This window comes from Oncorhynchus clarkii, chromosome 4 (assembly GCF_045791955.1).
Source record: "Oncorhynchus clarkii lewisi isolate Uvic-CL-2024 chromosome 4, UVic_Ocla_1.0, whole genome shotgun sequence".
NCBI lineage: Eukaryota > Metazoa > Chordata > Actinopteri > Salmoniformes > Salmonidae > Oncorhynchus > Oncorhynchus clarkii.
In genome coordinates, this window is record NC_092150.1 from 90250733 (window position 1) to 90276046 (window position 25314).

The 25314-nt window shown below is 42.4% G+C and overlaps 1 protein-coding gene across 1 annotated transcript in view; it reads left to right on the forward strand.

Moving 5' to 3' along the window:
- LOC139408079 (low density lipoprotein receptor adapter protein 1-like) overlaps nucleotides 1-25314 on the forward strand; it is a 120439-nt gene that overhangs the window by 65943 nt on the left and 29182 nt on the right. Inside the window, exons 3-4 of the mRNA XM_071151894.1 lie at nucleotides 76-188; nucleotides 24769-24883. Of these exons, the coding sequence (XP_071007995.1) occupies nucleotides 76-188; nucleotides 24769-24883 (228 nt within the window). The remainder of the gene's footprint in view (nucleotides 1-75; nucleotides 189-24768; nucleotides 24884-25314) is intronic.

A 25314-nucleotide genomic window follows, 5' to 3' on the forward strand; every position in this document is an offset into this window, starting at 1 on the left:
AGTATATGGAATAGGATGTGATTGTGGACACAGCCAGATTATAATTCCTTCTTGTGTGTGTTTGCGTCATCCCAGGCCCGGGCAAGTGCTAAGAAGTTCCGTAAGGTGACCTTGACCATTTCTCCTAAAGGAATCATCATCACTGACACAGAGACACTGGACCTCATAGAGAACGTCTCCATATACAGGTAAACAATAAAACATCATTTTTATTTCATTTATTTTTTATTTCACCTTTATTTAACCAGGTAGGCAAGTTGGGAACAAGTTCTCATTTACAATTGCGACCTCTGGCCAAGATAAAGCATAGCAGTTCGACACATACAACGACACAGAGTTACACATGGAGTAAAACAAACATACAGTCAATAATGCAGTATAAACAAGTCTATATACGATGTGAGCAAATGAGGTGAGATAAGTGAGGTAAAGGCAAAAAAAGGCCATGCCGGCATCATAGAGAACGTCTCCATATACAGGTAAACAATACGACATCATAATGACATCATAGAGAACGTCTCCATATACAGGTAAACAATACGACATCATAATTACATCATAGAGAACGTCTCCATATACAGGTAAACAATGCGACATCATAATGACATCATAGAGAACGTCTCCATATACAGGTAAACAATACGACATCATAATGACATCATAGAGAACGTCTCCATATACAGGTAAACAATACGACATCATAATGACATCATAGAGAACGTCTCCATATACAGGTAAACAATACGACATCATAATGACATCATAGAGAACGTCTCCATATACAGGTAAACAATACGACATCATAATGACATCATAGAGAACGTCTCAGCCCAGTAGGGTCTCAGTTCTGTAGTGTCTCAGCTCAGTAGGGTCTCAGATCAGTAGGGTCTCAGCTCTGTAGGGTCTCAGCTCAGTAGGGTCTCAGCCACAGCGGGTCTCAGCTCAGTAGGGTCTCAGCCCAGTAGGGTCTCAGCTTAGAAGGGTCTCAGCCCAGTAGGGTCTCAGCCCAGTAGGGTCTCAGCTCAGTAGGGTCTCAGCTCTGTAGGGTATCAGCTCAGTAGGGTCTCAGCCACAGTGGGTCTCAGCCCAGTAGTGTCTCAGCTCAGTAGGGTTTCAGCCCAGTAGGGTCTCGGCATAGGTCAAACACCACAACAATAGATACTCACAGGATAACGGACAAAGTGAGATGTAGGCACAAAAACAAAAGAGAGATCTCCAGAGACAACTGATTGGGTTTCATTTAAACCAAGGGAAAGGGGATGTGATTTGGTAAGGGAAAAGGAGCAGGTGTGTCTTCAGATTAGCGACTGATTGGCGACTAATGAGTGGCACCTGTGACTAGGGCAGAAGGAGAGAAAACAAATACACACAGGACACCTGTATCCGTAACACTTGGTTTCATCAGACCAGAGAATCTTGTTTTTCATTTTCTGAAAGTCCTTTAACTCCAATAGGGCTGTCATGTGCCTTTTAGTGAGGAGTGGCTTCCGTCTGGCCACTCTACCATAAAGGCCAATTTTGGTAGAATGCTGCAGAGATGGTTGTCCTTCTGGAAGGTTCTCCCATCTCCACAGAGGAACTCTGGAGCTCTGTCAGAGTGACCATCGGGTTCTTGGTCACCTCCCTGACCAAGGCCCTTATCTCCCTATTGCTCAGTTTGGCCCGGCTGCCAGCTCTAGGAAGAATCTTGGTTGTTCTAAACCTCTTCCATTTAAGGATGATTGAGGCCACTGTGTTCTTGGTACCCTTCCCCAGATCTGTGCCTCGACACAATCCTGTCTCGGAGCTCTACGGACAATTCCTTTGACCTCATGGCTTGGTTTTTGCTCTGACATGCACTGTCAACTGTAGGACCTTATATAGACAGATGTGTGCCTTTCCAAATCATGTCCAATCAATTGAATTTACTACAGGTGGACTCCAATCAAGTTGTAGAAATATATCAAGGATGATCAATGGAAACAGGATGTACCTGAGATCAATGTCAAGTCTCATAGCAAAGGGTCTGAATACTTATGTAAATAAGTTCTGTTTTTTATTTGTAATAAACCCTATTCCTAACCCTAACCCTATCCGTAACCATAACCCTATCCCTATCTCTAACCCTATTCTTAAACCTCCGCCCTACGTGATTGTGTGTATGTGAGGATGAGGCTCCGCCCTACGTGATTGTGTGTATGTGAGGATGAGGCTCCCCCCTACGTGATGGTGTGTATATGTGTGTGTTTCAAGATTGAACCTCTACGGGATCGGTGTCGCTAAACCGGCACAGTTGTTGCTCAATATGCGATAATGTGACAAGAATGACGTTGTAAATAACAGCAAATTCCGGGACATAGACATGTCTTTATATGGGCAGAAAGCTTTACATTCTTGTCTTTATCCTACCCCCTCCTTTTTCGAACATTCTGTTAAAAATCGCGCAACATTTCAGCGTCCTGCTACTCATGCCAGGAATATAGTATATGCATATGATTAGTATGTGTGGATAGAAAACACTCTGAAGTTTCTAAAACTGGTTAAATCACGGCTGTGACTATAACAGAGCGTGTGTTTCATTGAAAAGCGCAAGAAAAACTGGTCACTGAAATCTGAAAAAAGTATCCATGCGCCCCTTTCATGGATTATTTAAAGGAAACCAAATTTAATATGGAGACGGATGCAATTCCTACAGCTTCCACACGATGTCGCCAAAAACGTCATTTTCATTGACAAAAATCCTTTGAGACATTACCAATAGATCCGTGATTCCATCCAGCCTACCTCAATCGATTTTGGAAGATTGAAAAATGGACACTGTTTTCTTGTGTAGCTGCTATTGAATACAGATCGCCCAGTGATGTTTATGGGACATATAGGAGTGCCAACAAAGAATATCATCAAAGGTAATGAATGTTTTATATTTTATTTCTGCGTTTTTGTGTAGCGCCGGCTACGCTAATTATTTTGTTTACGTCGCCTTCAGGCATTTTGGGGTGTTGCATGCTATCAGATAATAGCTTCTCATGCTTTCGCCGAAAAGCATTTTAAAAATCTGACTTGTTGGCTAGATTCACAACAAGTGTAGCTTTAATTCAATACCCTGCATGTGTATTTTAATGAAAGTTTGAGTTTTAACGAGTACATTTAGCATTTAGCGTAGCACATTTGCATTTCCAGGTGCCTACTTGAGACGTCTGCGTCCCAAGTAGGATCAAGAAGTTATTAACCTAACTGCACTCTCAATATTTTGCTTTAATAGCTACTGTAAAAACCACGCTATTTTCTGAGGATAGTCTACATTACAACAACAAAACACTTATCACGGCAACTGTTTTGATACATTCCCATGTGAAGGTAAATAATGTACTTACATTCAGTAATCTGGCTCTGATTTGACAGCCTGAGAGTCCCAGAGATAAAATGTAATCAAATCAAACTTTACACCCTTAACCAACAGTGCAGTAGCATACTTTTGTTTGATAAAATACATGTTTTATATTCAAATGTAGGACCTGGGATCTACAGTTTGACCGCACCGCTGTCTGCCCCCCCCCCCCCCCTAGCCATCTAGATGTGTGACGGTTTGCGTATTATCTGAAGGGAAACTAATGATCCAACATTCCTGGGAGTGTGTATATGTATGTTGTTTATTACCATAGCATTGTTGTATGTTCTCTATAGTTATGTACTTGAAAATGTATCAATTGACCAATTCGGCACATTTGGGCAAACTCCTGGCAGACTTGATACAAAAATATTGTGTCGTGAAGGAATTATTCACTGGATCAGTCTGTACTGTTGCACACACACTGCTGCCATCTTGTGGACAACTTCTAAATTACACCTAGACTCCTATCTCAATGTATGGTCTTTCTCTTGCATTTCAAAGCTGATGGAACGACACAAAAAAATAGAAAAAACATGTTTTTTTTTTGTGTGTGTTTGTATTATGTTTTACAAGATGTAATGTTTTATATTCTCCTACATTAATTTCAAATTTCCACAAACTTCATAGTGTTTCCTTTCCAATGGTATCCAGAATATGCATATCCTTGCTTCAACTACTGAGCTACAGGCAGTTAGATTTGTGTATGTCATTTTAGGAAAACATTTAAAAAGAAAACGGTCCGATCCTTAAGATTTAATGTCCTTATGCACAAGTTCACTGAAAATGCCTTTCTTGCCCTAAAAATAACAAGGTAGAACAAAAACACACAATAAAAAAAAGAAGAACATGAGAAAGAAGCTGTATAGAGGGGTCAGTTCCTGTACCAAATTAACAAGGTACAGGGATACTGGAGTGATGGAGGTAGATATGTAGAGGGGTAAGGAGACAGGGATACTGGAGTGATGGAGGCAGATACAGGGAGCTCCAACAGTACTGGGACAGTGACACATTTGTTGTTGTTTTGTCTCTGTACTCCAGCACTTTGGATTTAAAACGATACAATGACTATGAGGCTAAAGTGCAGACTGTCATCTTTAATTTGAGGGTATTTTCATCCATATCGTGAACCGTTTAGAAATTACAGCACTTTTTCCACATAGTCCCCCCATTTTAGGGGGCCAAAAATATTGTGACAAATTCACTTATAGGTGTATTTAACAGACCTGGGCAGAAAATAGTTATAGTATTTTGTAGTTTATTTGAAAATACCAACTTTTAATATACTCGAGGTAGTCTTATAAAGTTATATTTATTTGATATTAAAATGTGCCCATTACAGAAATCTGGCCACACTGAACACACACTGAACACACACTGAACACACACTGAACACACACAGGACATTTGAACGTAAAAAAAAAGAGTTTTTCATTAAAATGCGTTTTTAGGCAGAAATGCCTTCTTGAACATGTGAACTTTCATGTGCCTTAATAACAAACTTGTATGTAATCTGTAAATATATATACATCAAATCTGAAATCACTGAACTGTTTAGACATGGATAAAATACTGAATCTTGCCTAGCCATGATTGGTTGAGATAATGACACAATGCTGCTCTCTGCTACCGTGGATATATGAACCACCCATTGGATTTACTAATCATTTCATCATTGACTACATGCAAAGTGTAGCTACAGCTTTCAATACCAGTGTGGTCCTGAATACAGCTGCTGGTATCAACTAAAGCTGTTTTCAGTGGCTAAAGCAGTTTGGAGTGGTTGAAGCCGAGTGTGAAGATTTATTTTGAAAGGGTTTCAGTCTGCCGTCTGTGAATCATCATAATCCATACACCGGTAAGAGCCTACAGTTAAAATACCAAGATAGCTACATGTACATATGTTTATTGTCTCAACTGTAAATGTTTTTAAAAAAAAAAGTAATTTCCATTGCTATCTAATTGTTAGCTATATAGCTAGACAGTTATAGCTTGCTTCATTACGCAAAGAGCTATTGTTTACAGATGACTCGTTGCGGGACGAAGCGACGTTAAGACAGCTCGTTGAGCTGGCCAGTTGCATTCTGCTGTTTAATGTTGATTGCTGATGTGCTAAACCAGTGGTTCCCAACCAGGGGGTACTAGGACCACAGCGTAGCCTAGAGCTGACAAGGTAAAAATCTGTCTTTCTGGCCCCTAGGCTGTCTTTGAAAATAATAATTTGTTCTTAACTGACTTGCCTAGTTAAATAAAGGTAAAATAAAAAAAAAAAGGTTTACTTGTAAAATGCACAAATCAGCGGTACTCTGGGCAGATCAACATATGGTGCATTAACCTGAAAAAGGTTGGAAACCACTGTGCTAAATCAAGTATGAGATGATTATCTTTTTCATGTTTTAACTAGCTAGCTACTGAGAATAGTCCCTGTGAATGCTAAATCGAACCCCATTTTATGTTATAGGGACACGTGCTAAGTGTGAAATGATAGTTAACTAGCTAGCTAGCTATTGGATTATTCAACTAGCTAGCTAGCTATTGGATTATTCAACTAGCTAGCTAGCTATTGGATTATTCAACTAGCTAGCTAGCTATTGGATTATTCAACTAGCTGGCTAGCTATTGGATTATTCAACTAGCTGGCTAGCTATTGGATTATTCAACTAGCTAGCTAGCTATTGGATTATTCAACTAGCTAGCTAGCTATTGGATTATTCAACTAGCTGGCTAGCTAGATGAATACCATTTACATCCAGCCAGCTGGTAATCATGAAGCTAAATGTGTGCCAAATCTAGCTACTTATCTTGTCTGCATTGCCATTGTTGGGCTGAAAGCAGGTTAAGTACAGCTCTAGCGTTCAACTGGCAATAACAAGCTATATGACATGAATTAATGTTTTAACCTATTGTCCTGGAATTTGACTTTCAACATAAACCTGCTCTCCGCCACCAGTACAAGGAGATGATCGAGGGTGAACAAGCAACACTTCGGGGTATTTTGTCTTTGTACTTTGAGCTTATTGGTTGAACTTGGGGGCCAATGAATGTTATTGCTGGTATGTGATGTTTTAATGTCTTGTCTATTTTAGTCTGTTTTCCTCCTTTACAGCTGTAATGGTCTGGAGCCTGGTGATGTTGTGGCCAAGGAGCTTTCACTGTGCAATGTTGACGTCCTTCCTCCCAGAGAGGTGAAAACATCCCCCGGACTGGACACAACCCAGCAAACATATATTTTTCAGAAGATCAGGACTTTTGCAATGAAAAACATGTCCTGATCCAAAGGGTAGGACAGAAATATGCTCTCAGATTAATTTGTTCATATCATAACCTGAACCAAAGTTACTCAAAGGATCTGATGATATAGGCCTTGATGTTTTTAATGTTTTTACATTCATGTGTTTTAAGTGTTTCCTAATTGTAGGCTACGATCATTAGCATTTTGAAGTCAATAAAATATTTTATTGCTGTTTGTTTGATTGTTTATTGTTTTTGTTTTTTTAATGCACTACCTCACTGCTTTACCACATGGCCACAGTCACATGTGTTCCAACGTGAATTATTTAAGTGATGCGTGTGTCTAAGGCTTTTGCTAAACCAGCGTAAACAGAGAACAGCATTGTAACTGTGTCTTTTATTATACAACAATAATACTGTGAATGGTTTGCCTGATGGTGTACCGCGGTGAGATGAATATTTTGGCAATTTGGTGAAAGGATTCCCTTTTCTAAATGTGTTTCCAAAAAGGATTTATGTAGAGCAAGTGTGACAGATCACAATGTTGAAATTAACCTTTTTTCTCCTAAATGGGATTATAAGTGTATTAACTTTTTTTAAAGCAGCATCACTCATTACTTCCCCCATGTTTCCCTCCCAACTACAGTGATATTTGATTTAATAATTTAATAATTAATCCTAATTAGCTGATGCCAATGGCGACGGCTTGTCTTACTTGGGTCTGACACACAAAGAAAAAGACTACAGACAAAGGACTTGACAATTTACTTGCATGTATGTAAATTGCCATTTTGAAGCTCTTGAGTCTATACATCTTTCCAATGTAAAAACACCATTTCAGATGTTAGAACACAAGACTGAAAATATCTGGTGGGTCACAAATACAGGTCTCAGAATAATGAAATAATATTTGGAAGTATTTTTGATGAGTACAAAAAGTACAACTTCTAAAAAGGTATACTTTTGACTCATCTGTCCAACGAACATTCTTCCAAGAGTCTTGATGATCACGCAGGTGCTTTTTTTGTCTAAACTTGAGTCAACTTTTTTGGATGAGATGAGACCCGTTATGTCTGGTGAAAACCAAACACTGCATTCCACAGTAAGAAACTCATACCAACGGTTTTCAAGCATCAATCAATCAAAATGTATTTTATAAAGCCCTTTTATTACATCAGCCGATGTCACAAAGTGCTCTACAGAAACCTAGAACAAAACAAACCGACGTGTTGGTGAGAGTCTCATCTTTCCATAGAGGGGTCGTAATAGTGCTGTAATTTCGAAACGGTTCACCCGATATAGATGAAAATACCCTAAAATTAAAGCTGACAGTCTACACTTTAACTCCGTAGTTATTGTATCATTTCAAATCCAAAGTGCTGGAACACAGAAACAACAACAACAAGAAAACATGTGTCACTGTCCCAATACTGTTGGAGCTCACTGTATGTATAGGGTTACGGTGACTAGGCATCAAGTTGTCCTGGCACCACACTACCAGGTCTCTGACCTCCTCCCTGTAGGCTAACTCATCGCCGTCTGTGATCAGGCCTACCACCGTTGTGTCGTCAGCAAACTTAATGATGGTGTTGGCGTCGTCACGCAATCATGGGTGAACAGGGAGTACAGGAGGGGACTAAGCACACAACCCTGTGGGTCCCCCGTGTTGGGGGTCAGTGTGGCGGCGGTGATGTTGCCTACCCTCACCCACTCGGGGTTCGGCCCGTCAGAAAGTCCAGGATCCAGTTGCAGAGGGGAGATGTTCAGTCCCCGCGTCCTGAGCTTGGTGATGAGATTGGAGGGCACTATGGTGTTGAACGCTGAGCTGTAGTCAATGAACAGCATTCTCACATAGGTATTCCTCTTATCTAGGTGGGTGAGGGCAGTGTGGAGTGCAATTGAGATTGCGTCGTCTATGGATCTGTTGGGGTGGTATGTAAATTAGAGTAGGTCTGGGATGAGTAGACATAATGTGTTGCCATAACCAGCCTCTCAAAGCATTTCCTGATTACAGAAGTGAGTCCTACAGCCTGGTAGTCAGTGTGGCATGAATCCTTAAGAGTTCTAGGGAACAGGAATGATGGTGGTCATTTTAAGTGGGAACTACAGACTGTGTCAAGGAGAGAAAATGTACCTTAATATGCCTGCCAGCGTGTGTATGTGTGTGTGTGTGTGTGTGTGTTTGGTCCAGGGTATTGTAATACAGACTAGTCTCTGATCCTCATATGGCCTCCTGGACTAGGATCAGTGGGATTGGGGCTGTCACACAGGACAAGAGACCCATTGGCCAGAAACTGGTTGAATCAATGTTGTTTCCAAGTCATTTCAACCCCCCCCCCCCCCAAAAAAAAAAAGTGTGACGATGTTGAATCAACGTGGGAAACTAAATGCATTTACAAAAAAGTAATCAACGTAAGGGCAATTATTTATTTTTTTAACCTAAATCCAATGACCTGCTGAATGTGTTTTGTTGATGTCATGTTAAATTCACAACCACGTGGAAATCAAAACTAGATGTTGAACTGAGGTCTGTTCCCAGTGTGTGTGTTGGAAAGAAGGGGGTTGATTGTGTTAGCATATCTTGTCTTATCCAAGTGTGTGTGTGTGTGTGTGTGTGTGTGTGTGTGTGTGTGTGTGTGTCTCTGTTAAGACGGATCAGCCCTGATAGCCTTCTTATCAGCTACAGCAGACCACGGGCCAGGGGAATCATCCTTCCCTTTCATCCTCCTCTCCCCTCCATCACCCCCTCTCCTTTCCATCACCTCCTCTCCTCTCCATCACCCTATCTTCTCCTTGCCCCCTCCTTTTCCCTTCTCTCCTGTCCGAGGAGACTCCCTCTCTGTCTCTCTCTTTGTCTCTCTCTATCCACCTGACAAACAGTTCTCTTCATAGCCCAGTAATAATTGTCCTCTTCTGTGCCCATACTAGGGACGTCAAACGGATACGGGGGGGGGGCTGTGTATGGAGGAGGAGGGGGTGTTGTGTATGGAGGAGGAAGGGGTGCTGTGTGTGTTTCTTAATGAGTGTGTGTGCATTGAAAACCACCTCAGGCCAGACTTGAACGAATGCAAAACTAACACTGAGGCTGTGGATAGGAGGAGGGTGAGGAGAGGGGGGGTGGGAGGGGGGTGGAGAGAGGGGGGGTGGGAGGAGGGTGAGGACAGAGGGGGGGTGGGAGGAGGGTGAGGACAGAGGGGGGGGTGGGAGGAGGGTGAGGAGAGGGGGGGTGGGAGGGGCTGGAGAGAGGGGGGTGGGAGGGGGTGGAGAGAGGGGGGTGAGGAGAAAGGGGGATGGGAGGGGGGTGAGGCGGGGTGGGGGGTGAGGAGAGGAGGGTGGGGGGGTGAGGAGAGGGGGATGGGAGGAGGAAACATCCTCAGCTTTTACTATACATCTTGGTTGGTATTTTCTCCTCTCTCCTCCTCAACACAGCTGTACAGTTGGAACAGAAACAAGACCTCATCGTTTAGTTGAGTCATGATGAAATGTGACAGTCCGTCTCCTGTTATTGATTATTGATGTTATTTTTTGTCTGTTCAGGCTAAAGATAAAAGACAAAAAAAAGCTCAGGCTCAGGGTCAGGGCAGGGCAGGAGGGAAGGGTCAGGGAAGGCAGGCGCAGGGCAGGCAGGCTCAGGGTCAGGGCAGGCAGGGTCAGGGCAGACTCAGGTTCAGGGTAGGCAGGGTCAGGGCAGGCAAGCTCAGGGTCAGGGTCAGGCTAGGCAGAATGGTCAAAACCGGGAAAACTAGGAAAAAGACAGGAGCAAGGGAAACTGCTGGTAGGCTTGACAAACAGAGAACACAGGTATAAATACACTGGGGATAATGGGGAAGATGAGCGACACCTGGAGGGGGGTGGAGACAAACACAAAGACAGGTGAAACAGATCAGGGTGTGACATAGTTTGGACACACCTACCCATTCAAGGGTTTTTCTTTATTTTTAACTATGTTCTACATTTGTAGAATAATAATGAAGACGTCAACACTATGAAATAACACATATGGAATCATGTAGTAACCAACAAAAGTGTTAAACAAGTGTGCAAAGCAGTCATCAAGACAAAGGGTGGCTACTTTGAATAATCTGGTACTGTACATTTAAAAACATGAACATGTAGTTTGTGTCTGTGTGCATCTATCAATTACATATACAGTGGGGCAAAAAAAAGTATTTAGTCAGCCACCAATTGTGCAAGTTCTCCCACTTAAAAAGATGAGAGAGACCTGTAATTTTCATAATAGGTACACTTCAACTATGACAGACAAAATGAGAAAAAATATCCAGAAAATCACATTGTAGGGTTTTTAATGAATTTATTTGCAAATTGTGGTGGAAAATAAGTATTTGGTCACCTACAAACAAGCAATATTTCTGGCTCTCACAGACCTGTAACTTCTTCTTTACATGTAATTACATATACATGTCAGTAAATACACACATGTTGGGTGAAAAAAATACTAATCATTTTTTCCATGTTGATTCAACATCATCACACACACTGTAGATTGTTGGGGTTGAAATGACATGAAAACAACGTTGATTCAACCAGTTTTTGCCCAGTGGATATGGCCCAGAGACAGAAAAACTGACATTTTGTCACATCATGGTTTTCTCTGTGGATTTTGATTGTCTATCTGCTACTCTAGCAATGAAGCTTTTGGGCCACACTGGATTTAGCCTCAAATCCAATATGGCAGCCAAAATCCAATATGGCACCTATAATACCATTGAATTGAGGTTTATGCACTTATGAATGTAAAACAATGTACGATAGAAGGCAATTTTCAGAGTTGTGTTATATCTATTCCCATTTAAACTACCGTGTGTAATTTTACGTCACTGTGAATCCAAAATTGCCACCACAATGAGCTTTTATGGCTAGGCACCACAACCCAATAGGGTATTTTTTGCCCTTTACCAGTTTGAATATCGACACAAATATCACTGTTTTGAATTACACTTTTTTCTGAAATATTGAATTAAAATATGCAAATAAGGAACTACCTCATGAAATATGCGCATATTTGCATATACTGGAAATCAATTTCTCGGAACACCGAATGAAGTCAGACTTAAAATGTTGATTTTAATTTTATTAAGACACTTCAGGATATGCATAGTGCATAAACACGTTTTTCATCTTTGAATACTAAAATGCATTTTTTACACATTTTTATGAAGAAAATGTTTTCTAGAATAAATGTTTGGCAACATATCAACAATTCCCTCGATACAAGTATGGAGAATATAACTAAGGATAACGTGGTGAATGCAGATGCTTCTGAGGAAAATGAGTTGGTGTGTGGGAGGAGTCTGACTTTGGGAAAATGGCAGTTAAAAGGCCCAATCACAATATCTTCAAAGTAAGTAACTTCATATATTCGTAAATATGTAAATCATATGTAGTGCAATCTTGCCCCTTCCAAAGTGGTAATTTAATGTGGCCCTTTGAAGGCAGTCTCACACACACACAGAGAGAGAGAGAGAGAGAGAGAGAGAGAGAGAGAGAGAGAGAGAGAGAGAGAGAGAGAGAGAGAGAGAGAGAGAGAGAGAGAGAGAGAGAGAGAGAGAGAGAGAGAGAGAGAGAGAGAGAGAGAGAGAGAGAGAGAGAGAGAGAGAGAGAGAGAGAGAGAGAGAGAGAGAGAGAGAGAGAGAGAGAGAGAGAGAGAGAGAGAAGGCATTCTCCACCAAGATCAGCGCTCTAAAGTGTATTCACTCCAATGGGTGGCCACAACAACAACAACAACAAAAAGATTCTGATTATTTCACATTGTTGCTTCATTATAACAAACTCCATTCCAGTTGACCTGGATTATATTGCATTACAATATTCTATTCAGACTCATGTGATCTAGACTCATGTATATTTACCGTATCTTGTTCTGTTGCATATAGGTCTACAGAGTGTCTGTCAATGTTTGGCAATCATTTCTATTCTGATGTAATATTAGGACATTGTTACTATTATTAACCTTCCCTGCAGGAATTAATTTGTCTGCATGTCTATTCAATATAATTTTTTTATTTTTCACAGTGCGTAATGCGTCACTCAAATTGCTTTGAGAAAAATTAGCCTTCAAAACATTTAAATGCCATATTGTTTTGATAATCAAATAGTTTAGGCCTCATTAAAAAAATAAACCATTCACAGAATCATCTGGGGGGGGGGGGGGGCATTAGCTCTGTTCATGGACAAATCCAGAAGGTTTTAGAACCACGGGCTGTGAAACTTGAATATCCGACCAGATTCAGGACTCTGAACACACACACACACACACACACACACACACACCCTCTTCATATGTGAAACGTGTTATAGTCCTAGCTAGTTACTCCAACTTCTTGATTATATCCCAACTTGTTTCAGCAGCATACATTTATTAAGGCCATTGCTTCCAACTTCTCCTCGCGTTCCACATTCAGGCCCTAAACGACAAGTCGAACCGATACTGCACGGAGGGTTATTATATGATATAGTTGGGTGTCTTGGGTATTGCTATTTGGGTCACGGTGCGCGTCAGAGATACATCCAGGCAACATTTATCCATCTGAGAGAGATCTGAGTGAGGGTTATTACATGCTTGTTGTTTGATAGAGGATTTAATGACTTGGTTAGCTCGTTAGGTCAGGTCCTTTTTGAAGTGGAGACACGCACGCACACACAGGGAGTCTTGTGTCCAAACACAGATCCATACCACACCATCTCCCATCAGTCCAAGATAATTCAATATCCCCATCTCTCTCTCTCTCTCTCTCTCTCTCTCTCTCTCTGCCGCTCTCAATCTTTCTCTCTGAACTGAACAGAGCTAACTAGCTAGAACAGAACAGAGCTAATTAGCTAGAACAGAACAGAGCTAACTAGCTAGAACAGAACAGAGCTAACTAGCTGGACAGAACAGAGCTGACTAGCTGGAACAGTTCTGAACAGAGCTAACTAGCAAGAACAGAACAGAGCTAACTAGCTAGAACAGAGCTAACTAGCTAGAACGGAACAGAGATAACTAGCTAGAACAGAACAAAGCTAACTAGCTTGAACAGAACAGAACAGAGCTAACTAGCTAGAACGGAACAGAGCTAACTAGCTGGAACGGAACAAAGCTGACTAGCTAGAACAGAACAGAGCTAACTAGCTAGAAGAGAGCTAACTAGCTAGAACAGAACAGAGCTAACTAGCTAGAACAGAACAGTGCTAACTTGCTAGAACAGAGCTAACTAGCTAGAACAGAACGGAGCTAACTAGCTATAGCCAGCCTCAGTAGGCAATCAACAGCCTCTGAAGCATCAGAGTACCATCAACTGACTGTTATGGCAACTGAATATGATTTCAAACACACTATCATACTGCAACAAGAATATTGTTTTGCCTTTGTTCCAGCTTACCAGTTTGGATTGAAAAGGAATGCTAATTTAAATGGTTCTCGTCTGGTTTGTCCAACCTGCACACAGCTGTGACTAAAGGGTTTATAATAAGCCAGAAGACTACGGAGAGATGGGGTTAAACACTGTACAGTGCTCTGCCTCTGATGTTCACTTAATATACATAGCTATTTTATATCCGTAGCCTGTGTGTGTGTATTTGTGTGTGTGCACGTGTGCATGTGTAACCTCCAACATTCAGCTTTAAAGGCAGAAGCTTAAGGATTGCATCCCAAATGGCACCGTATTCCCCATATAGTGCACTTATTTGGATCAAGACTCCTAGGCTGGTAGTGCACTATAAAAGGGAAATATGGTGCCATTTGGGATGACTGTTTAAATCAATACCATCTCCTGTAGCTTCCTTTAGCCCACTTAAAGATGACAGAGCTAATGCATTCACTGTGTCTGCATCCTAAATGGCATCCTATTAGCTATATAGTGCCCATAGGGCTCTGGTCAAAAGTAGTGCACTATGTAGGGAAGAGGGATGCCATTAAGGACACACACTGTATATATTAGGGATCACTGGCAAGCTGTGAGCTGTCATCCAACAGAATGTTTTAGTGAGCTTTGTTTGGATTGCTTTTAGATAGGCAGTTAAGACACACACAAACACACACACACACACACACACACACACACACACAGACAGCGTAATACACGCACACACACACACACAAAGACAGCGTAATACACGCACGCACACACACAAACATTCGCACGTTTAAAACCAACCACTCACCATGGCCTTAACTTGCTACAATAGTTATTGGTCGTTGAAAGATAGATCTGGTATAGATCAGTGGTCTATAGTGTTATTACAGGGAACGGTAATATGGCCTATATCCCTCAAACTTAACTCTGGACCTCAAAGCCAGTTCTGTAACTTATTTTAATCCCCCCCCCCCTCTCTAATCAGGGACTGATTTAGACCTGGGACACCAGGTGGGTGATTCCCCTCTTATCAGGGACTGATTTAGATCTGGGACACCAGGTGGGTGATTCCCCTCTAATCAGGGCCTGATTTAGACCTGGGACACCAGGTGGGTGATTCCCCTCTAATCAGGGACTGGTTTAGACCTGGGACACCAGGTGGGTGATTCCCCTCTTATCAGGGACTGATTTAGATCTGGGACACCAGGTGGGTGATTCCCCTCTAATCAGGGCCTGATTTAGACCTGGGACACCAGGTGGGTGATTCCCCTCTAATCAGGGCCTGATTTAGACCTGGGACACCAGGTGGGTGATTCCCCTCTAATCAGGGCCTGATTTAGACCTGGGGCACCAGGTGGGTGATTCCCCTCTAATCAGGGACTGATTTAGACCTGGCTCCGGACCTGGTACAGTAAGAGTTGGATTGGTGTGTAGTGTTTTTCCAGGATGGGTAATGTGGTCTATAGTGTTATTACAGGATGGGTAATGTGGTCTATAGTGTTATTACAGGATGGGTAATGTGTTCTATAGTGTTATTACAGGATGGGTAATGTGGTCTATAGTGTTATTACAGGATGGGTAATGTGGTCTATAGTGTTATTACAGGATGGGTAATGTGGTCTATAGTGTTATTACAGGATGGGTAATGTGGCCTATAGTGTTATTACAGGATGGGGAATGTGGTCTATAGTGTTATTACAGGATGGGGAATGTGGTCTATAGTGTATTTCCATGATGGGTAATGTGGTCTATAGTGTTATTACAGGATGGGTAATGTGTTCTATAGTGTTATTACAGGATGGGTAATGTGGTCTATAGTGTTATTACAGGATGGGTAATGTGGTCTATAGTGTTATTACAGGATGGGTAATGTGGTCTATAGTGTTATTACAGGATGGGTAATGTGGCCTATAGTGTTATTACAGGATGGGGAATGTGGTCTATAGTGTTATTACAGGATGGGGAATGTGGTCTATAGTGTATTTCCATGATGGGTAATGTGGTCTATAGTGTTATTACAGGATGGGTAATGTGGTCTATAGTTTTCCCTTTCAGTCAGGCAACCTCCTGGTCGTTGTGTGCTGAAGTTTGTTTGGTTTTCTTAAGTTTTCTATTCACAAACGATTAGTTATTCCTCTAATTGGTTTGCCTGGCTATAGCAATAAGTAGCTAACACAAACAAAATCGACGAAGGCTAACAAGCCGGGTTCGCGACCATGCCTCAATGGATTCAAAGATACTCACGTTGGTTGTCTTGTACGTCTTGGCTCGGTGCATGCTCAGGCTGCCCTTTCTCCAATCAGTTTTATGTGAGACTAGGGGACGACTGTTCCCCTACTAGTCCGTGGCGCAGGTTCTCTTGAAAATCGTGTAGCATTCTTTAGGGAGCTTTGTGTTTCCGTTAGTGACTTTCTTTCCCCAGCTGCCCGTACCTCGGCTGAGTCTTGAGTTAAGACGCGGAGATGATTTGGGTCGTTGGTCGAGTCAAATGTCTCCCGGCTCCTGTGTCTCACTCTATCGTCAGTTACGGGAGGCTACTCTAAGAAATAGGGCTACCAGGTTCTGTGGCTATCCCCCCCACCACCTGTGTCTGTCTTGGTTAAGCACCGCTTGCCTCGCTTCCCAGAAGGTTTCTGATCCCACCTCGGTGGTCTGGTCCAATGTAAACATTCTGGACCAGGTTAGCTAAAATGCACTGCATAGCATGCTAGGCGAGCTAGCTACAACTAGCTATTCCTGCCTCCCCACGGTGGAGTTGCTTGGGTAGCTCTCTCTTGTTTAGTATACGTAGCGTTAAGTAACTTGGTTATTCTAAACAGACCGTGCTGTGGTCAAAGAGGATAGCTAGCCTAGCTTAGACTAAAGAGCCTCCTGGCTAATGTCGGCTAGCATGCATAACTTCCGGTGAATGTAGCTTATTAGCGTTCCCCCCCGGCGATATGGCAAACCCGTTCCTATTTTCAATTCCTGGAGTTGGAGGGAGTAGAGAGAGCGGGGCTTGCGTGCTCCTCCAATGAGTAAAGTAGCCTTCCCCCCCCCCACCCGAGCAGCTGAGCCACTCCACTTCTTCTTGTGAATTTCCGGCAGACTAGACAATGTGTTCCTTATTGCTGCCTTTCGCAGCTTGTACTGACATTGCCCTCTCTGCCCATGATGGGGATGTGCTTCATGTAGGCTATACAGTGTCACAGAAGCACAACGTGTGTTGGAAGCTTGTCCATGTTTAATGCCCCTCTGGTACCCCACGTTCCGTGGTGTTTGTGTTTGTGTTTGTATTTGTTATGGATCCCCATTAGCTCCTGTCAAAGCAGCAGCTACTCTTCCTGGGGTTCAGCAAAATTAAGGCAGTTTATACCATGTTCACAGGGTTCAAGGGGTATATCAATCTGGGGGTATCAAGTTGGATGATTCGTTCCCTGTCCACAAGGGGGCAGCCCTCCTCCATAGATGGCTCATTACTGGGCTTCGATGCTGAATCCTGCCTGTAGCTCACTAGTTCATTTGGGGTGTCTAGTGATACAGGTTATGGGCCCTGTAGGCTATTGGTTGTTAGTATCGGAGTCTGTTACCGCTGCAGGGGTCAGTTTTTCAGAGCTGTCTGTCCCATTCCCAGCTAGGTTACAAGGCGCTTTGTCACCAGTACCTATGACCAATGTTCCCTCTAAGCTAAATATCAACTCGGGCAGAGAAGCATGAGATTGAACTTTCTAGAGTTTTCCCCCGTTAGTTAACACTATCAACGTTTCCCTTCACTGTGGGAATTGTGATCGAATCAAGGCAACATTTGCCGCTTTCAATGCAACATACCCGAAACAAACTATGAGTTAACTATGAGATTGTGTTGTAGACAGAACACAACGGAGTAGGATTCTATTGCATTGGCAGGCATGACTCAACTCCATACTCTACACAGACCGGTGTGCCGTAACCAATCAGAGCTGCAGTAAGCCTATATGCAAATAGACCATTGCCATATATGGATCTATGCCATTCACTTTCAATTGGACTGTTTTTACAGCATGAGCAGATGTGCTTGTTTGCACTTGTTTTGAGATCAAAGCCAAAGCTACATGTAGCCACGTTCTCACATTTGTTCAAATCCTTTGCTAGTTAGTGAGTTATTAGCCCAGTTATATATAATTTGTATTCAGCAATAGGGGAGTGATTGTTTCCTACAAGAGAACAAAATGCGTATATTTCTAGACATCTTTTGAAAAGCAAGTCAGGTTTTTTGTCTTAAAGGGGCAGTGTTGTATTATGAGTGGCACAGTGGTCTAAGGCACTGCATCTCAGTGCAAGAGGCGTCACTACAGTCCCTGGTTAGAATCCAGGCTATATCACATTCGGCCGTGATTGGGAGTCCTATAGGGCGTCGCACAATTGGCCCAGCGTCGTCCGGGTTTGGCCAGGGTAGGCCGTCATTGTAAATAAGAATTTGTTCTTAACTGACTTGCCTAGTTAAATAAAGGTTAAATAAAAAATAAATTGAGACAAACTTGAATAAGCTATGTAGCCAATAGGCAGAGGATAGCATAATGTGTCTGATTCTCTGTAATAATGGTAAATATTTATGAATTTTATTTTGTACAGTGGTTTTGCATTGTTTGCAGCTTATTTTGTACATAATGTTGATGCTACCGTCTCTTATGACCGAAAAGAGCTTCGAACTGGACAAAGATTTTTTTCATCATGAGTCAGACAGGAAGGAGATAATGTTGCTCCCAGACAAGGCCCAAATCCCCGTCATTCACATGAAGAAAATAAGGAAATACAGGGGGCAGAGATCAGGGTGCTGTCGTGGTAATTTCCTGTATTACTAAATGATGAGAGTTACAAACCACACACCAGGCAGAGTTACACTTAAACTTCATTTATCATTTAATAATATGAGATTCACCATAGCCCTGTGACTCTCAGATCAATTCAGTGTCTATAAATGAATTCTGAGAGTGCTTACAAAAGAATACTTAGTATCTTTTATAGCCAAGATACACCCCTCTCAACTCACAATGACGAACCACAGATCTTAGGAACTTCACAAAGGGCCTTTTACTTGAGAGAGGAGTATCCCATAACCAGATAGCATTAGCTATAAATTGTCATTCAGTTTGGTCTCAGACGAGGTTCTACTTCTCGTTCTTGGTACTTCATAGTACCAAAACATTACCTCATCCAATGGCATATATCAATTGTCAATTCTAGATACTTCCATCTCAAATACACTCCCTCCTGGGCAAGCTCACGGAGGGGAGTGAGCCTCTAGGTCAAGATTCATGCAACATCAGAGGGGACATACAATGGTTCCAGACACTGCCATACTCCTCCCCCCAATGGGAAAAGGAGGGAGTGACTGGAGTACAGACATGGTGGAGCCCTTCACATGGTTTAGGAATAGTTACAGACACATTCAAATATGAAGACAATCCTGACCTCTCCCCTCTCTGGGCCCCAAGTGACTATCTCACATAAGCATATTATGCCTAGTAAAGCATAATAAAACATCTTATTTATCAATGTTACTTAACTAATTCTGTCTCAGCTACGACAGTGCCTTGTGAGAATTTGTCGGCGGGTGGGTAACCCTCCTCTACCATCCGTTCTATTGGCCAACGTGCAATCACCGGAGAATAAACTGGATGAGTGCCGTTCGAGACTATCCTACCAACGGGACATTAAAAACTGTAATATCTTATGTTTCACCGAGTCGTGGCTGAACAACGACAGGTGCATCAGCAGGACAGAACAGCTATGTCTTGTAAGATGAGGAGTGGGGGTGTGTGTCTATTTGTCAATAACAGCTGGTGCACAATGTCTCTAAATTAAGGTAGTCTTGAGGTATTGCTTGCCTGAGGTAGAGTGATATGCTATGATAAGCTGTAGACCTCACTATCTACCAAGAGAGTTTTCCTCTATATTTGTTTCGTAGCCGTCTATTTACCACGACAAACCAACTCTGGCACTAAAACCACTCTCAACGAGCTGTATAAGCTTGTAAGTAAGCATTTCACGAATACCTAATACTGTATTCGACACATGTGACAAGAGTAAAATTAGATTTGATTTTGTTTCATTCCAGAGGCCTCAGTGCCCATTTTGAGGGAGGAAATATCCTCCTGTTTCCAGAAACAGACAATCTGAGTGGTTCCTATGTCGAAGATCCAGGATGGCTGGTACAGCCGGTATTTCTTGGTTCTGAAAAGGGCCGGGACTTTGCATCCCATTCTAGACTTACGTGCCCTTAGCAAGCACCTCAGAGTTTACAAACGCTCAGGAGCCGCAAGCTATTACAGCCGATTGGTTGGTGGAGGCGGAGTCTAGTGGGCAAGCGGTATTTCACACATCCATCCCACTGTCCCGGATTCAGTCTCTAGACTTCATAGGAAACCAGAAAAAGAGCTGTCTGACTTCGGTAGCAGAGCATTCCGTTACTCACTCTCGTATTGCTTTTTTCTATCTCCATGGAGGGTGTCCAGGATGGGACATACAGTGTCTTTACAACAGTGCTTACGCTTACTTAGATGATGGCTTCTGTGATGAAAGTTGTTCCTGTTGGGCTATTGTTGATGCGGGCCTTCCAGTGAGGAGCGGATTTCATTGGCATTGTCAGGCGTGATTGTAGATCCTTCAACCAAAGTTGCGAGAGTTCAACTCCCCAAAGTATGTTCTACCGGGTTTCCCTCCTTCAGGGAACAGTAGTTATAGTCATAATGTTACGTTTTGAACATAGTATGTTGTACCGGGTTCCTCTCCTTCAGGGAACAGTAGTTATAGTCATAATGTTTAGTTTTGAACATAGTATGTTGTACCGGGTTTCCCTCCTTCAGGGAACAGTAGTTATAGTCATAATGTTACGTTTTGAACATAGTATGATGTACCGGGTTTCCCTCCTTCAGGGAACAGTAGTTATAGTCATAATGTTTAGTTTTGAACATAGTATGTTGTACCGGGTTTCCCTCCTTCAGGGAACAGTAGTTATAGTCATAATGTTTAGTTTTGAACATAATATGTTGTACCTGGTTTCCCTCCTTCAGGGAACAGTAGTTATAGTCATAATGTTTAGTTTTGAACATAGTATGTTGTACCTGGTTTCTCTCCTTCAGGGAACAGTAGTTATAGTCATAACGTTACGTTTTGAACATAGTATGTTGTACCGGGTTTCCCTCCTTCAGGGAACAGTAGTTATAGTCATAACGTTTAGTTTTGAACATAGTATGATGTACCGGGTTTCCCTCCTTCAGGGAACAGTAGTTATAGTCATAATGTTTAGTTTTGAACATAGTATGTTGTACCTGGTTCCTCTCCTTCAGGGAACAGTAGTTATAGTCATAATGTTTAGTTTTGAACATAGTATGTTGTACCTGGTTTCCCTCCTTCAGGGAACAGTAGTTATAGTCATAATGTTTAGTTTTGAACATAGTATGTTGTACCTGGTTTCCCTCCTTCAGGGAACAGTAGTTATAGTCATAACGTTACGTTTTGAACATAGTATGTTGTACCGGGTTTCCCTCCTTCAGGGAACAGTAGTTATAGTCATAATGTTACGTTTTGAACATCAAATCAAATCAAATCAAATTTTATTTGTCACATACACATGGTTAGCAGATGTTAATGCGAGTGTAGCGAAATGCTTGTGCTTCTAGTTCCGACAATGCAGTAATAACAAGTAATCTAACTAACAATTCCAAAACTACTGTCTTATACACAGTGTAAGGGGATAAAGAATATGTACATAAGGATATATGAATGAGTGATGGTACAGAGCAGCATAGGCAAGATACAGTAGATGGTATCGGGTACAGTATGTACAAATGAGATGAGTATGTAAACAAAGTGGCATAGTATAGTATAAAGTGGCTAGTGATACATGTATTACATAAGGATACCGTCGATGATATAGAGTACAGTATATACGTATGCGTATGAGATGAATAATGTAGGGTAAGTAACATTTATATAAGGTAGCATTGTTTAAAGTGGCTAGTGATATATTTACATCATTTCCCATCAATTCCCATTATTAAAGTGGCTGGAGTTGAGTCAGTGTCAGTGTGTTGGCAGCAGCCACTCAGTGTTAGTGGTGGCTGTTTAACAGTCTGATGGCCTTGAGATAGAAGCTGTTTTTCAGTCTCTCGGTCCCAGCTTTGATGCACCTGTACTGACCTCGCCTTCTGGATGATAGCGGGGTGAACAGGCAGTGGCTCGGGTGGTTGATGTCCTTGATGATCTTTATGGCCTTCCTGTGACATCGGGTGGTGTAGGTGTCCTGGAGGGCAGGTAGTTTGCCCCCGGTGATGCGTTGTGCAGACCTCACTACCCTCTGGAGAGCCTTACGGTTGAGGGCGGTGCAGTTGCCATACCAGGCGGTGATACAGCCCGCCAGGATGCTCTCGATTGTGCATCTGTAGAAGTTTGTGAGTGCTTTTGGTGACAAGCCGAATTTCTTCAGCCTCCTGAGGTTGAAGAGGCGCTGCTGCGCCTTCTTCACGATGCTGTCTGTGTGAGTGGACCAATTCAGTTTGTCTGTGATGTGTATGCCGAGGAACTTAAAACTTGCTACCCTCTCCACTACTGTTCATAGTATGTTGCATCTGGTTTCCCTCCTTCAGGGAACAGTAGTTATAGTCATAATGCTTAGTTTTGAACATAGTATGTTGTACCTGGTTTCCCTCCTTCAGGGAACAGTAGTTATAGTCATAATGTTTAGTTTTGAACATAGTATGTTGTACCGGGTTTCCCTCCTTCAGGGAACAGTAGTTATAGGCATAACGTTACGTTTTGAACATGAATACTCTCTGTTTCCTTGTTTCCTGTTGTTGAAACTGGGGTTGATTGTTACGTAGATAACAAGAAACATTTCCAGAACGTTCTCGCTCGGTTCTCATTTGCGTGTGACATTGTGTTTTAATATATGTATGTAGATTGAGTAGGAGTGCTGATGTAGGACCAGTTTGGTCTTTTAGATCACAGTTAAAAAATATTACATGGATAGATAGAATCTGATCCTAGATCAGCGCTCTTCCTCTGAGAGGTTAATAACCGTGGCCCCTGGTAAATGAATCTCTTTCTAAGCCTGTTCAGAGGTTTTACATCTTTGACAAGACAGCTTAAGATTCCGTAAGGATTTTTTTTTTTTAAGACTGTAAAGCTAATGTGTTCAGTTTGTTTCTGCTCTGCTCTGTCTTCCATGTTCTTCCTGTGTCCCAAATGGCACCCGATTCCTTTCCATGTAGTGCACTACTTTTGACTAGGACCCGTAGGGGTTTGGGACACAGTCTCTTTGGCCCATCTGTGATCTATATATACCTAATTAATATTCATGTTTTCCCCCTCACTACCGGCTGTGATTGGCCTGCTGCTCATGCATATGCAACAGGTTGGGAAGAGCAGAGTGGAGTTATGAGTATAAAACTATCATCATATTCTCTCTTTCTCTCTCTCACTCTCTGTCTTTCTCTCTCACTCTCTCTGTCTTTCTCTCTCACTTTCTCTGTCTTTCTCTCTCACTCTCTGTCTTTCTCTCTCACTCTCTCTGTCTTTCTCTCTCACTCTCTGTCTCTCTCTCTCTCTCTGTCTTTCTCTCTCTGTCTTTCTTTCTCTCTCTCTGTCTTTTTCTCTCTCTCTCTGTCTTTCTTTCTCTCTGTCTTTCTTTCTCTCTCACTCTCTCGCTGTCTTTTTCTCTCTGTCTTTCTCTCTCACTCTCTGTCTCTCTCTCTCTCGCTGTCTTTTTCTCTCTGTCTTTCTCTCTCACTCTCTCTGTCTTTCTCTCTCTCACTCTGTCTTTCTCTCTCTCTCTCTCTGACTTTCTTTCTTTCTCTCTCTGTCTTTCTTTCTCTCTCTCTCTCTCTCTCTCTCTCTCTGTGTCTTTCTTTCTCTCTCTCTGTCTTTCTCTCTCTGTCTTTCTCTCTCTCTCTCTCTCTCTCTCTCTCTCTCTCTCTCTCGCTATCTCTCTCTCTATTCAATTCAATTCAAAGGGGCTTTATTGGCATGGGCAACATACACTACATGACCAAAAGTATGTGGACTGTTGCCACAAAGTTAGAATCATCTAGAATGTCATTGTATGCTGTAGCATTAAGATTTCCCTTCACTGTAACTGGAACTAAGGGGCCCAAACCAATGAAACAGCCCCAGACCATTATTCCTCCTCCACCAAACTTTACAGTTGGCACTATGCATTGGGGCAGGGGGCATTTTCCATCCGCCAAACCCAGATTTGTCCGTTGGACTGCCAGATGGTGAAGCGTGATTCCTCGCTCCATAAAATTATTTTTTTTTTTTACCCCTTTTGGTAGTTACAGTCTTGTCTCATCACTGCAACTCCCGTACGGATTCGGAAGAGGCCATGCGTCCTCCGAAACACGACCCTGACAGGCCGCACAGCTTCTTGACACACTGCTGGCTTAACCCGGAAGCCAGCCGCACCCCAATGTGTCAGAGGAAACACTGTCCAACTGACGACCCGAAGTCAACTTGCAGGCGCACGGCCCACCATAAGGAGTCCCTATAGCACAATGAGACAAGGAAATCCCTCCCCTAACCCGGAAGACGCTGGTCCAATTGTGCTACCGCCTCATGGGTCTCCCGGCCGGATGTGACACATCGAACATAAGGCTGTGGTGACACCTCAGCACTGCGATGCAATTACTTAGACTGCTGCTCCACTCGAAAGGCCGTGATTCATCACTCCAGAGAGTGTTTATGAAGTCAGGTTTTATTTGACATTGCAGTGAAGTTTGTGGTATGTTTTCCCATGTCATGTTCTTCCGTATCCTAGACCGCATTGGTTGATGGGAGTTGTATTTCTCTCTCCTCCTGCAGAATCTCTTACTGCACAGCAGATAAAACTCAGGACAAGGTGTTTGCCTACGTTTCCCAGAGTCAGTTCAATGAGACACTTGAGTGCCACGCTTTCCTCTGCCACAAGAAGAAGATCGTAAGTGAGCAAAAAGTTTTAATTTTTGAAAAGACACGCGCAATCTTACTGTTATCATTTAAAAGTCCTGTTTGATAGTAATGATTCCAGGCACTGAATATCACAAATAAGACCTTAAATAAATGAAGGAGTTTTATTCGCCTGACTTCATAAGACACCAGGATTTTCAATAGAAGACCAAACGTACTCTCTTTAGATGCAGACTGCAGTGAAAAAGGCGTGGGTGGCGCCATCTTGTGGTAACAATGGGTAGTGCACGTGTGATAATGTTTACTGTGTATTTGCTTCAACTCTTAACAGTAAGGGCCAGTTGAACTATGGTAGACCTCACTCTGGAGATATAGTTCAGAGCCATGTATCATTCCCTGAGGTTCTTTGAAGATGTAGCCAATCAGAGTGTGTTATTCTCTGAGGTTCTGTGTTCTGTCATT